The sequence below is a fragment of the Pan paniscus genome, chromosome 3, assembly GCF_029289425.2.
Source record: "Pan paniscus chromosome 3, NHGRI_mPanPan1-v2.0_pri, whole genome shotgun sequence".
In the NCBI taxonomy this organism is placed as follows: domain Eukaryota; kingdom Metazoa; phylum Chordata; class Mammalia; order Primates; family Hominidae; genus Pan; species Pan paniscus.
The window spans coordinates 6,937,111-6,951,593 of NC_073252.2; the positions used below are offsets into that span (position 1 = coordinate 6,937,111).

General features: G+C 51.1%; 1 protein-coding gene and 1 long non-coding RNA gene across 3 annotated transcripts; one reads left to right on the forward strand and one right to left on the reverse strand.

Annotated features, from left to right (window-relative positions):
- Nucleotides 1-2,888: 2,888 nt before the first annotated feature.
- Nucleotides 2,889-6,069, reverse strand: LOC134730247 (uncharacterized). The gene is made up of 2 exons (XR_010111903.1): nucleotides 5,933-6,069; nucleotides 2,889-3,160 (listed from the first exon to the last, which is right to left on the reverse strand). It is a non-coding gene; the product is annotated as an uncharacterized LOC134730247 (long non-coding RNA).
- A 286-nt stretch (nucleotides 6,070-6,355) lies between these two features.
- Nucleotides 6,356-8,292, forward strand: LOC134730246 (MORF4 family associated protein 1 like 2). Of its 2 annotated transcripts, none has more exons than XM_063603691.1 (2): nucleotides 6,356-6,949; nucleotides 7,236-8,292. In XM_063603691.1, the coding sequence occupies exon 1, from the start codon at nucleotides 6,456-6,458 to the stop codon at nucleotides 6,813-6,815; it is 360 nt and encodes a 119-aa protein (XP_063459761.1). In that variant the 5' UTR covers nucleotides 6,356-6,455; the 3' UTR covers nucleotides 6,816-6,949; nucleotides 7,236-8,292. The 2 variants fall into 2 exon arrangements, with proteins under 2 accessions (XP_063459761.1, XP_063459762.1); XM_063603692.1 differs by having other exon boundaries at nucleotides 6,356-6,880.
- The last annotated feature ends 6,191 nt before the right edge of the window (nucleotides 8,293-14,483 follow it).

The following is a 14,483-nucleotide window of genomic DNA, read 5'->3' on the forward strand; positions in this document are numbered from 1 at the left end:
CGGCAGCACTCCATTTCCAGATACGGATATCGCTTTCAGTGATTTTTTTTTTTTGTGAGACGGAGTTTGGCTCTTGTTACCCAGGCTGGAGTGCAATGGCACGATCTCAGCTCACTGCAACCTCTGCCTCCCAGGTTCAAGCGATTCTTCTGCCTCAGCCTCCCGAGTAGCTGGGATTACAGGCGCCCCACACCACGCCTGGCTAATTTTTGTATTTTTAGTAGAGACGGGGTTTCTCCAGGTTGGCCAGGCTGGTCTTGAACTCCTGACCTCAAGTGATCCACCTGCCTCAGCCCCCCAAAGTGCTGGGGCGCCCGACCAGGGATCTTTTTACATAGTCTCCACAGCATGGCAATTTCAGGGGAGCCAGACTTTGTATATGGTGGCTTTGGCGTCCAAATGTACAAAACCCAGGAGAGTAAGCATCGGAAGTCCCATAGCATCTCTTTGCCATATCACCTTCACAAAGTCCTGCCAGGCTCAAAGGGAGGAGACACAGACTCCACCTCTTGATGGGCATGGCAAGGTTCTGGAAGAGCAGGTGCAACTGTTAGCAATTGCATTGTGGCCGTTTCTTGAAAATACAACGTGCAAGACACCACGTTTTACTGCCCCACCCGGCTAGCAGTGCACATGGAGACAGCTTTGTTGTTGTGGCTGTGATGCGTCCCACACTCCAGTGGCTCGCTCTTCCTGTACCAGACACTCCATTATGGCAGCTGCCTTTGGTGGAAGAATTTAGCATGACCCAGAATTGTGTCGAGCCCAGAATCTTACTAAACCCAGAATCAACATTTTTTCAGATAAATAAATAGTAAATTATTTTATTATTCCTAGACTATTCATGTAATGTGGGTTAAGTAATACACAATGTGGTCTGACCAGTTATTATGTGTAATGAGTGTTAAATGGAGTGTGGAACTTACCCAGATTTTCTGAATTAATTCTGATAGAAATAAATTCCACTTTCTATGTCTTTGCACAGTCGTTTGTGTAAAAGAGACCATCCTGTGCCATAATTAAGTACTTGAGGGAAGACTTCTCCCAAACGGGCTGAAAGTTCACAGATGTGAATTACAGATGATCGACATGAACTAAATGGCATCAGAAAAGGTGAAATTAAGGACTTTTTTTTTCCTTTTGTCCTGGCTACCTCTGTCCACATCCCCTCTTCTCAGAGCCTGATGTGGCCTACAGCTGTCAGTAGTCTTGTAATCTTGATTGTAAAACGTACAAGCTGGCCAGGCGCAGTGGCTCCCACCTGTAATCCCAGCAGTTTGGGAGGCCGAGGCAGGCAGATTGCTTGAGCTCAGTTCAAGACCAACCTGGGCAACACGGTGAAACCACACCTCTACAAAAAAATACAAAAAAATTAGCCAGGTATTGTGGTATGTGCCTGTAGTCCCAGCTACTCAAGAGGCTGAGTTGCGAGGATCACCTGAGCCAGGGAGGTCAAGGCTGCAGTGAGCCGTGATCGCACCACTGCATTCCAGCCTGGGCAGCAGAGCAAGACTCTGCCTCAAAAGAAGAAAAATAGGACACAGAAGACACTTGGGTTTGGGTTGCAAAAGGGGTGAGGAGGGGTTTTGGAGATACAAAAGGAGTAAATATTGTTTCCTGAAGAGGATGCTTCAAGCCACAGTTTCTAAAGAGAAAATCCAGAACGTCTGGGCCTCTGAGCAAGATCCCTTCACCTGAGAGTGAGCAAATGAAGACATGGGGAAAAGAAGAGACTGGCATTTTAATGTATCCGGGATTATAATCCCACCTACGGGCATCAACTGGCTTTTGCTGCATGAGCCACCCGAAATCTCCGTGACAACAATAAACATTCCTCATGGTCTGCAGTTTGGCTGGGAGTTGGATGATCCAGGCTGGGCTCAGTAATGGTCTGCGGGCCACCTGGTCTAGGCTAGGCCTGTCTAGAGCAGCTTGGTTCTGTGTTTCTCTCACCATCTTTCCAAGACCGGTGCCTGTTCTTCTCATAGCGAAGGCAGAGACGCAGACGAAAGCGAGTCCAACCGCGAAAGCCTCTTTCAAACCTGTGCTTGTGTCCTCTCTGTGAACCTCTCATTGGCCAAAGCAAGACATGAGGCAAAGAACATGGATGCAGGAAGGGGTGGGGAATTGGGGTCATTTATACTACCTACCATCATCTGTGCCCACTGCCCCCATTATTCATGTAAAATTTGCCCACCCCCATCTAAGGACCCCCTTCCTACTTTCTTCCAATCATGGCCTCAAGCAAGAAGTCTAGCATCTTGTGAGCCACATCAGGTCCTAATATGGCTTTTATTGGTCTAGAAGCTTATGCACTTTTTGAAAAGACAAGTTATTGTCCACTTAGACCCAACATACAGTGATGAGACAGGGACAGGATAAGGCCCATTGGTAAGGGAAGAATGAAGGGGTGAAATAGCAGTCGCATAGCTATTTTGAAACTCGGTGGAGTAAACATTGCCAGGTCCTCTACTTTAAAGCTAGGGAATGTAAGGCTTTGGTTCTGCAACCTGGAAGTGGCTCAGCAGCACAGGAGTTGGCAAACATTTTCTGTAAAGATCTAAACAGTAAATATGTTAGGCTTTGTGGGCCACATACAGTCTCTATCACATATTCCTATTTCTCCTTTTCTTTTTTAAAGATATGAAAGTCTTTCTTAGTTCAGGAGCTGCAGTTTGCCATTGGTCCCCACACACTGGCCTGCACTGACACATCCTTCTTTCTCCATCACACTTCTGAAAAGGGCATTTTAAAATGCACCAGTTTGGGCTACTGACCCTGCTTTCTGCTGGTGGAAAGATTGGGAGTCTAGAAGTCCTTTGACACTTTGAACTGTCGCTTGGATAAGCTAGAGTATTTTTGCTAATATGTTCACCTCGAAACTTTTGTGGGTTTCCATGTATTTTATTCCATTCCACTCATACCAAGAGACAATTCTTTTTGAGGTGTGTTTAGCTCTCTAGACTTAACTACTGCTGTGTTTGTCACATTGGCTGCAGTGAGATCGTGACATTAGGATTCCTGGGAGCCTGCTCTGGGCGGAATTTAAGATGGCTCCTCCATGATCTTCACTCTCTGGGTGAAAACTGTTGGTCAGCCCATGCCCAGGATTGTTGATCAGTGCTGAAGGTCCTGAGGCTGTTTTTAGCATAGTCTAAAACTTAAGCAAAGCAATAATTATAATTGAGCAAGCAAAATTGTTCTTTAACATGGAATCGATGCTGTTACACAACCACATGAGCACTATTTTAGTCCGTTCACGCTGCTCTAACAAAATACCAGAAACTGGGTGTCTTCTAAACAACAGAAATGTATCTTCTGAGTTCTGAAGGCTGAGCAGTACAAGATCACGGTGCCAGCAGGTTTGGTGCCTGGTGAGGGCCCACTTCTGGTTCATAGCAGCCCATCTTTTTGCTATAACCTCCCACGGCAGAAGGGGTAAGGCGGCCCTGTGGAGTTGTTTTATGAGGGTGCTAATCTCATTCATGAAAGCTAAGCCTTCATGACCACATCACCTCCCAAAGACCCCACCTCCTAATATCATCACATTGGGGATTGCTTTGCAACATATGAATTTTGGGGGGACTCACATATTTGGACCATGGCAAGCCCCTTAAAAGCAGAGTTTTCTCCAGCTGGGAGCAGAAGGGGATGACAGAGAGGCTGGAAGGATAAGAAGGATCCGACATGCTCTTACTGGCTTTGAAGATGGAGAGGGCCACGTTTAAGGACCAGAGAGTGACCTGTAGGAGCTGAGAGTGACCTCTGGCCATCAAGCGTGGAGGCTCCCCTTAACTTTCTGCTAGAGGTACACAGTGAATAAGCCTAGACACAATGACATGCAGTGGGTGCTTAATAAAGATCTCTTGGGAAATGAGCATTAAAGCAACATTTATTGTGCTCCTGCTGTATGCCAAGCCCATTTCAAGCTGAGGAAACAGATGACTAAACTGACTAAGTACCTGCCCCTAGGGCCTGTTTTCTCGCAGAGGCACTTATATAGTCCAGTGAAGAAAGAAATCTTCCAGAATGATTCCTAAAGGCATATTCAGAGCCTGGCAGGGCTGAGGAAACAGTGGTGAATCAGACCCACCTTGGCCTTGGGTGCCCACAGTGGGTAAAGCCAGACTCCAACTTACAGCCAAAGCCCCAGGCAGAGTGAAGCTTATACCCTTAGGAAAAAAGTAGGGGGAGGCTGGGTCACAGCACTCAGCATCAGCACCGAGGCCGCAGCTCTGTGTTCCAGGAGCATCTGCCCGAGGCAAGAGGGAGCGGAGGCCCTGGCTGGGGGCAAATCCCGACGCTGTGAGCACCTGGCTTCTCGGAGCCTGGAATATTCTAACGGGACCACTGAATTCGGTTGTTTATTGTTTTTATTTATTTATTTTGAGACAGGGTCTCGCCCTGTCACTGGGCTGGGGTGCAGTGGTGCAATCAGGCGTTCAGAGCTCACCTCGGTCTCGACCTGCTGGGCTCAAGCAATCTTCCCGGCTCAGCCTCTCAAGTAGCTGGGACTATCGGCACGCGCCACCACGCCCAGCTAATTTCTTGTGTTTTTTGTAGGGTTTTTTCCCTTGTTGCCCAGGCTGGTATGGAACTCCTGAGCTCACGCGATCCTCTCACCTCAGCCTCCCAAAGTGCTGGGATTATAGGCGTGAGCCACACGCCCGGCCTGGGTGTTTCTGATTTAGAATGTTGGTGAGAGGTGACAGTGTGCTGGCAGTCCTCACAGCCCTCGCTCACTCTCGGTGCCTCCTCTGCCTGGGCTCCCACTTTGGCAGCACTTGAGGAGCCCTTCAGCCCACTGCTGCACTGTGGAAGCCCCTTTCTGGGCTGGCCAAGGCCAGAGCCGGCTCTCTCAGCTTGCAGGGAGGTGTGGAGGGAGAGGCGCGAGCGGGCACCGGGGCTGCGCGCGGCGCTTGCGGGCCAGCTGGAGTTCAGGGTGGGCGTGGGCTTGGTGGGCCCCGCACTCGGAGCAGCCGGCCGGCCCTGCCAGCCCCGGGCAATGAGGGGCTTAGCACCCGGGCCAGCGGCTGCGGAGGGTGTACTGGGTACCCCAGCAGTGCCAGCCCACCGGCGCTGTGCTCGATTTCTCACCGGGCCTTAGCTGCCTTTCCGCGGGGCAGGGCTCGGGACCTGCAGCCCGCCATGCCTGAGCCTCCCACCCCCTCCATGGGCTCCTGTGCTGCCCGAGCCTCCTCGACGAGCACCACCCCCTGCTCCACGGGGCCCAGTCCCATCACCACCCAAGGGCTGAGGAGTGCGGGCGCACGGTGCCATTCTGGCAGGCAGCTCCACCTGCAGCCCCGGTGCGGGATCCACTGGGTGAAGCCAGCTGGGTTCCTGAGTCTGGTGGGGATGTGGAGAACCTTTATGTCTAGCTCAGGGATTGTAAATACACCAGTCGGCACTCTGTATCTAGCTCAAGGTTTGTAAACACACCAATCAGCACCGTGTGTCTAGCTCAGGGTTTGTGAATATACCAATCGACTCTGCTGGGGCCTTGGAGAACCTTTGTGTCGACACTCTGTATCTAGCTAATCTAGTGGGGACCTGGAGAACCTTTGTGTCTAGCTCAGGGATTGTAAACGCACCAATCAGCACCCTGTCAAAACAGACCACTGGGCTCTACCAATCAGCAGGATGTGGGTGGGGCCAGATAAGACAATAAAAGCAGGCTGCCAGAGCCAGCAGTGGCAACCCGCTCAGGTCCCCTTCTACTGTGGGAGTTTTGTTCTTTCTCTCTTTGCAATAAATCCTGCTGCTGCTCACTCTTTGGGTCCACACTGCCTTTATGAGCCGTAACAGGTCTGCAGTTTCACTCCTGAGCCGGCGAGACCACGAACCCACCAGAAGGAAGAAACTCCGAACACATCCGAACATCAGAAGGAACAAACTCCAGACGCGCCACTTTAAGAGCTGTAACACTCACCGCGAGGGTCCGTGGCTTCATTCTTGAAGTCAGTGAGACCAAGAACCCACCAATTCCGGACACATTGGGAACTTAGAGCAGTGCTTGGGACATGGTTATCAGCGTCAGATATTTCCTTAAACTAGCGTGAAGTCGACTTTAACCTTCCAGCAGTGTGAGGGCCCTGGCCCTAGAATCAACGCCCAAAGAGCTGTGGCGTTAGAGCGGGCGGGGACATGGGGTGCGCATGCGTGCGGGGGTACGCGTGCGTGCAAGTGCGCGTGCGCGCGCAGGACCGCTGAGGCGGGAGCCCCGAATGCGGTTCTCGCTTGCTGCGTGGCGGTAAAGGACCGCAGGTGTCGTAAAAGGGCCGCAGTGGCAGCGCCCTGGCCGACGGCTAGTAGCCCATTTTGGATACCGTCCTCGCTGCGGAAAGTTGGGGCAACCTGTTGCTAGTCTGGTCGTTGGTGACAGCGAGGCTTCCGCGCTCGCTGCTGGTGAGCAGCCCCGGCGTGCCCCGCGGGCTGGAAGAGGCGGCGGCGTGATGCGGCCCGTGGACGCGGACGAGGCGCGGGAGCCCCGCGAGGACCCGGGCAGCCCGCTGAGCCCCGCGCCCCGCGCCGGCCGCGAGAACCTGGCCTCCCTGGAGCGCGAGCGCGCCCGGGCGCACTGGCGGGCCCGCAGGAAGCTGCTGGAGATCCAGAGCCTGCTCGACGCCATCAAGAGCGAGGTGGAGGCAGAGGAGCGGGGCGCCCGGGCCCCAGCACCCCGCCCGCGTGCGGAGGCTGAGGAGCGGGTGGCCAGGCTGTGCGCCGAGGCAGAGAGGAAGGCCGCGGAGGCGGCGCGGATGGGCAGGCGGATCGTGGAGCTGCACCAGCGGATCGCCGGCTGCGAGTGCTGCTGAGCCGGCGGGACCGCGCGGGTCTGGAGCGGAGCGCGGCGGGGAGTGTCCCGCGTGGAAGGCGCTGGGTAGGCAGGGAGGGGAGCGCAGAGCCGTGCCACGCTCTCCGCCGAGTTGGTTTCATTCTTTTTTCATAGGTAATTAGAGAAAATAATTTGATATGTTGTTGTAAAGAGTCATGACCACTGAAAGTATTTTCAGGACGTAGACCTGCTGGGTCACTAGGTGGGGGGAGAGAGGTGTGAAGCGGAGGTACATGCTGGAAACGTGTGAATGTTGTTACGAGATTGGAGCGTTTGCGATGACCTTCTTGCAGGTGGAAGCATTGTGCACAGGTGGTTGGGTTTGTTTGACTCCCGGATATGAGAATATCAAGCTCAAAATTTATGTTGTGGTGATGAATTTCTCCCACTTGTACTTTAGGTGGCCAACTGACGAACTGTGTTCACCTGATAAGGAGTCCTGGCTGCTTGGACAGGCTCAAACCAAGAGAGCCTTTCGTTTTGTCTCCCCTGTTTTTCTGCCTGCGTTTTCTCCACATTAGCCACTCAATTTCCAGTACCATCTTGGCGGATGACTTCAGCATTAGATGGTCAGGTGTATTTTTTTATTAATAGGCGCATTCAGTTTGGAAAAGACAGCTTTTCATTAATGTCCCACGTAAAGGAATATGGCCTATACAGTACGTACGCTGCTGCGTGGTCATATTTGTTCCTGTGATCTTATTGTATTTTCAAAGTTTGGAAGTATACTCGTGTGCTTTGCTATTTTTTTATGCTTCCTGGAATTTGGGGACTCATGAGAGACTTGAGGTTAGAGTTCTGCAAGTGAGAAGACACTACATGGTTGCAGCTGCCACATGAAGAACCCAAGCTCCTGTCAAAGTTGTGAATGCGACTTTGGATGAGATTAAGAAGGCCCAGTGGACGGTTGGTCTTGAAGAGTGGCAGTGTGTGGATTTGAGGACCTCTGCAGACCATCAGATCAAAGGAGGGAGAGCTGTTTGGGGTGTTTTGTTTTTTTTGTTTTTATAGCATTTTGCTTTTTCCTGGAATGTAATTTTCCTGTGGCATGTTAACTGGTGCACATCGTGTGTAACCTGTCTGGTGAGCAACCTACAATTGGGATGAGTTCTAGGTACATGTGTTTGCTGACTTTGGGGTAAACAACTTTGTTATAATACAGTCTCTGCCACAGATGCATGTGACCCCTTCAGGGGCCCAGAGTAGCTGAGGAAGGAAAGCTTCAAGCTGGCCATGGGGGTCCCAAACAGTCATTCCAGGCTTAGATGATGACTAGCCTAGGTCATCAGAGCCCAGACTCCACAGAGACTAAAATCAGAGCTCTGTCTTGTTATGATAAATTTCATTTGCTTGGAAAAACAAATGCTGAAAGCCAGTTTTTAGAATCTTTGTGCAGATGACCAAAGCAATTGACTTGGCCAAGAAAAGGTAAGGTAAATAAACATTTTTCAAAATGAGTTTCTCCTTGATAGTGGTCACTGTCAAATGGAGGAGAATTGCTTCTGACTCACGAGTTGTTCAAAGCCTGTAGCCCAGGGTGGGGTTTGAGCTGCAGAAGAAGAAGAAGGCAGACCTAGAGTAGGAAAGGGGTGCCTCATGAAGCCATGTGGTCTGGCCCCAGCCTTTGGAGAGGTGAAGTCCATTCAGGCAGCTAGTGTTCACTGTGACCACAGAGCTCCACACTATATGCCAGGCACTAGGAATTTCTTGGAGAGACGATCTAGTGGGTTGAGACAGGTCTGAAAACACAATTACAGTACAGTGTCCGCAGTGCTGGTCTTTGATTCAACGCATAAATTGAGCACCTACAGATGCTGAGACTACCTGAGTGAACAAAGTGCTTGTAAAATTGGATCTGAGGGCCAGGCATGGTAGCTCATGCCTGTAATCCCATTTCTTTAGGAGGCCTGAGCAGGAGGATTGCTTGAGGCCAGGGGTTTGAGATCAGCCTGGGCAACATGGTGAGACCCTGTCTCTAATAGAAAAAAAAAGTTGGATTTGTTATTCATAAGATGCTTAGAATTGTGTCTGGCTGTAGTAAGTGTTTCCTAAGTATTTGTTAGATAACCCCTAAATAAGGGAAGCAAGAAAAAAATGATATGTACCCATATTAGATAGTGTAAGTTCTGTGGGGGAAAAAAATGGCATTGGGGGATAGGGTGTGGGATTTCTAGTTGATTTGCATGGTCAGGTAACATGTCTGATATGACATTTGAGTGAAGGCTGATGTGTGGAATATGCATGGGTGTCTGGGGAAAGAGTCTTCTAGGCATGGGGAAGAAGCAGGGTAAAAAGGTGAGGAACAGCATGAAACCCCAGTGGGAAGGGAGGAAGTGGTGGGCACCGAGGTCAGAGGGAGAAGTGGGTGGATGTGAAGCTGGTGGGGGGTTGCCAGCAGAGGAGCGATGGGAGCTGACCATCTGAGGTGGTGGCTGCTGTGCTCAGGCCTGACAGTGGGGGACCAGGACAAGAGTGGGAGGCAGCGTGGAGAGTGGAGCACGCGCTGTGTGGATGGGGACGGGTGTGGACTGCGTTGGGAAGGTGCTGAGGGCCTGCCTGTGGACATGAGAGGATTCAGCAATGGCTCTGAGGCTCGGGACCTGAGCACCTATTTAGTACCATTTGTCAAACAAACTGGCCACTTTTGAAAGTGAAGGGTGGCTCTGTTAATAGAAATTCATCTGGGACTGCAGATGTAAACAAGGACTTTCACAGGCAAAGAGGTGCTTACGCTGTGTCTGGTGGGAGGACTTAGGGAGGAGTCCCCTCAGACCCACTGACTTGCTCTGAGCGGAAGCATGGGCACAGCTACACAAACAGCACCTCAAGCATGGGAACACGAAACAGGCCAGGGGCCCAGCGTGGGCTGCAGAGGCCGCCCGTGGATGGAAATGGGGCAGGGGGAATGGGGGATCCTTCGGGAGACCTGTCTTTGAGTCTTGTGTCTCGGGTAAGGCAAGCGCGCTTACAGTTAAATACATTTCCTTTTTTAAAAAAATTTTCCCTGGGATTGTTAAATTTGCTTTAGCAAACTCATAAAGAGGAACATCATTCTATAGGATGTCAGTGGGATGGCAGGAGTAGGTAGAAGTCTAAAACCACACAAAGGGGCCAAAAGGGAAACATTTTGCACTGGCCTGTCTCGTCTGTTACCTCCCAGCCCAATTCCCTAAGCTCCCGCCAGTGTTAGGACACTGAGGATGTGAAAATGAGAAAACAAAAGCCTGTATTACAAGAATCCACTTGGGATTAGGCACTTAACATATCTAATTTTCACAAATATCAGAGGTCATTTTATTATCCCCATTGTTCAGGTGGGGAAATTTCAGCCAAAAACAAAACAGAAAACAACCCTAGAACCTTGCCGGGAAGAATTCAACTGATGCCAAAGCTCTTTCACAACATCAGTAGCTCCTGATGTGTCATCTGCTTCCTCTAACTGTCGTGATGGTTTTTGAAACAATGGTTCAGAATGCTGACCACTCTGGAGAGGGCTGCAGCAGCAAGCCTGGGACTGAGTTTCTGGCCTCATAGAATGTTCCATGACAGACCCTCTCTGACTGACGAGAGGTGTAAGTTGTCTCTCAGGCTAAGTGAGATTTGGAGGGCTGAATGCAGGCATCCCCCCTCTGCTCATGTCCCATGTTCCAGATGTCTTCTGGACACCAGCCAGTGGATGTCATAGGATGGATTCACTTCTTTGTTGATGTATTCATCCAGTGTGTTATGCTGGCAATGTACTAGGTCCAACTAAGAAGCAGTTGGCTCCTTGGCGATGGAGTCATTGATTCATTTGTTCAAGTATTCTTTGAATAGATACCAAAGACTTAACACGTGCCAGGCCCGGAGTAGACATGACAGCCACCCTTTTGCACAGCTGCTGCCTTCAGAGGGTTTGCACTCTAGTGGGTGAGATGGACACTTAGCAGCCCCTGCCTGTGGGTGAGAAATGCTGAGCATGAGCAGAGCCCAGGGTGGGTGGTATCTACCCAGCCAGGGAATAGGCAAGGCTCCTTCCCTGAGGGGTCACAGATATGTGTTACATGATTGAAGCCGTGTGGGGATGTGGGCAGGGGAAAGGAGGGTGTGTAGAAGGTTCCAATCTGGCTGGGTGCGGTGGCTCACACCTGTAATCCCAGCACTTTGGGAGGCTGAGGCAGGCAGATCACGAGGTCAGGTTATCGAGACCATCCTGGCTAACATAGTGAAACCCCATCTATACTAAAAATACAAAAAATTAGCTGGGCGTGGTGGCAGGCACCTGTAGTCCCAGCTACTCAGGAGGCTGAGGCAGGAGAATGGCGTGAACCCGGGAGGCAGAGCTTGCAGTGAGCCGAGATTGTGCCACTGCACACCAGCCTGGGTCACAGAGCGAGACTCCATCTCAAAAAATAAAAATTAAAAAAAGAAGGTTCCAATCTGACTGACCCCATCCTGTCAGCAGAGAACAACTGAGGCCCAGCCCTCTACATCTGCATGTTTCCTCATCCTGCCTGACTCCTTTGATGAAGGCAGTTTGGATCTTGGGTGCCATGATGGTAAAAGCTAAGTTTGTGAACTTTGCGTCTTGGGAGCCAAGGGCAATATCCTGTGTATGAGCCTAGAGGAAGAGAACGCACTTGGGGAGGAAGAGCCCCAACCCCGCTGTACATCGGACAGCGGACAGCACACAAGGCGTGGGCCGGGATCAGGAGGGCAGTTCCATTCCTGGCTGTGCTGATTACTCACCCTGTGGCCATCTCTTTGGGGGCCACCATAAAATGATAGATTTGCACTATGTTGTCTCTGAGTTTCCTTGGAACCTTGACATTTCATTTGACTCAGATTCATATAAAGTAACCAGCCACCTCGTGGACAATTTTAGCCTTGCTCCTTGAGGTAGCACTTTGAAGACAGGTGTCTGAGGCCCTCTCAGAGACTTTTGGAATTTCATTATGTGGTGTAGCCACACTAGCACTTCCAAGTAAGTCCTATATTGGGACTAAGAGTCTCATTAGCAGAAGATTCCTGGGTTCCAAGATGCCCTGAGACTTCTCTCCAACTGGAAAAAGGTTGCTGAACAAATGAAATTGATCTTTGATCTTTCTCCCCCTTGATTATGTCATATTACAACATAATTCTTGGGTATTCAGAGGCATCCTGAACTTGGGTCAGGGTGTACCTGTCAGTCTTATTATTTGTTCAGTGTCCTGTAAGTCAGACACATTTTTCTGTGTTTCTTCATTTCCACAGTCCTGGTCGCACATATACTCTGAGACACAGAAGAATGAAGAGTTCCTTAATGTGGTCCCTTGAGTCATTGCTCTCTGACAAACCAGTCCTATTATCTTCCTCAGTTTTGTTTCCTCTCTTTCTTGAAAGATAATTTTTCTGGGTATATAATTTTAGGTTGGCGAGTATTTTCTCTTGGTGTCATTAACATGTTATTTCACTAACTTTGGCTTCTATGTTGAGAATTCAGCTGTCACTCCAGTGTTTGGCGCTTAGAATGGAATTGAAGTCTGGGCCACAGACCACAAAGTGCAGAGTGGGCAGGCTTCTGTGGTCCCCCAGTCCAGTTTCTCGGTGCTTCTTCACTCCTTCTGGCCACACTGGCTGCTTTGCTGTTTCCTGGCCGTGGCAAGCATGTGGTGTGGCCCCAGGGCCTTTGCCCATGCTGAATCCCCTGACTGGGACACTACTGCAGCTGAACCATGGTAAAGGTGGACAGAGAAAACATGCAGCATTCTTTGGAGAAGTTCTGCTGTAACGTGGCAGAGAAATGGGGTGACTGCAGAGGTAGCTGAAGGGAGGGTGTCTTTCTGTGTGTGACCATGTGTGATGTGGACAGCTGTACCGCCTGACGGGACTGACCTGGTGCAGCAGGACAGATGGGATGCAGGTGGCGCAGCTGCAGGCAGCAGGTGGGGTGGCCCCTGCAGCTCCCCCTGTAGGTCCCTGCCTTCCTCTGCATCTTGCAGAGTCCCTCCTCTGGCGGTCAGCCAGTTCGCATAATCCCATCCCCAACTTAATTAGATGAAGCCAGCAGCCAGAAGTGCACCTGCACTGACACTTCATTTCTAGAACATTTCCTTTGGGAACATTCCAACCACGACCCAAATGCCGCCCCTCCAAGCCCCCAGCCCTCTCCCTGCTTTCCCCCAGAGTCCTGAACTTCAAGTTCTAGGGCACCCCAGCCAGCTTAGGCTCCCCTCACACAGCTTGTTCCACACTTCAGCCCACCAAGTCTTCTGTGGCCTCTCGGGGCCCTCTCCCTCCTGAGCAGTCCAATTTGTTCTAAAGTTATATGTTGGATGATTATGGTTTATGAGCCCTGACCCACGAGCCCTTTCCCCCAGGGTCTCTGGGGGAGGTGGCCTGAAAAGCTTCCACAAAAAGCAGGAGGCCATGTTCTGTCCTCCCTGAGTGGCGTCAGTGCCCTGGGCACAAGGGCTCCCCCTGCCAGCTGCCCCCAGCTCCTGTGCAGCCCTCTGCTGACAGTGGAGAGGCCTCCCCACCATTCAGCAGGCTGCCCCCAGTGCATTCAGCAGGTGCGCCTGCAGCGTGGAGGTGTGCAGGCAGGTGCAGTTCATGACCAAAGGATGGTCGTGCTGTTTCTTAGTCAAGCTCACAGAAGCCCAGGCTCACTGTGGATCCATTCTCGCCCCACTCGGATCGCAGGCAGCAGTCCTCTCAAGGCTCTGCCTGAGCACAGATGACTTCAGAACCCTTATCCGTGTGCAGTCTGGGGGACACCTGGTGGACAGCCTTTTGGGAGGATGTTTGATGTGCTACTTACACTCCACGAAGGTCCCTTTGGAGGACTCATCCTGCAGGTCCACTTTACTGGAGAAGGCACCAGTCTCATCAACGGCCAATCCACGGAGCATCATTTCCCAGCTTTTTCATTATTCTCAGGATGCTACCAGCCCAGCCCTCCTGAGAGGTTCAACGACTGTGGATGGAAGAGGGGAGCCCTCATTAAAAGGACGTTCCCAGCTGCCATCCAGAACTCATCACACCAAGTCTTTGGGGGCTGTGGGGCAGCTGGGCAGCGTTCTTTGCATTTTTTTGCTCCAGCCTTGGTGCAGGTGGAGGGAGGTGAGCAGAAGATACTTTCCCATTGTGCCTTCTGCATCTGTGAGCTGTGCAGCCCTGGGGAAGGCACCAGGCCTTTCTGAATAGCTCTCCCCACCCGTAAGATGGGCATGATACTCCCTGCCTGTACCCCTGTCAGAACTGCTGGGAGGATTGATTGGAGAAAACTTTGCCCTAGATGAGCAATTAAATTTCTGCTAAGGAGCCAGATAGTAAATGCCATAAGAAGGCCGGGCGCAGTGGCTCACGCCTGTAATCCCAGCAATTTGGGAGGCCAGGGCGGGTGGATCACCTGAGGCCAGGAGTTCAAGGCCAGCCTGGCCAACGTGGTGAAACGCCTACTAAAAAATACAAAAATTAGTTGGGCGTGGTGGCATGCACCTGTAACCCCAGCTACTCGGGAGGCTGAGGCAGGAGAATCGCTTGAACCCGGGAGGCAGAGGTTGCAGTGAGTCAAGATGGCGCCATTGCACTCTAACCTGGGCAACAGAGTGAGACTCTGTAAAAAAAAAAAAAAAGAAAGAAAAGAAAAAAAAAAAAAGGAAATTCCATAAGGTCTTTGTCAAGGCTG

Bases quoted from the DNA above. Each gene is read 5' to 3' on its own strand.
- LOC134730246 (XM_063603691.1), top strand. From the start codon at position 6,456: ATGCGGCCCGTGGACGCGGACGAGGCGCGGGAGCCCCGCGAGGACCCG.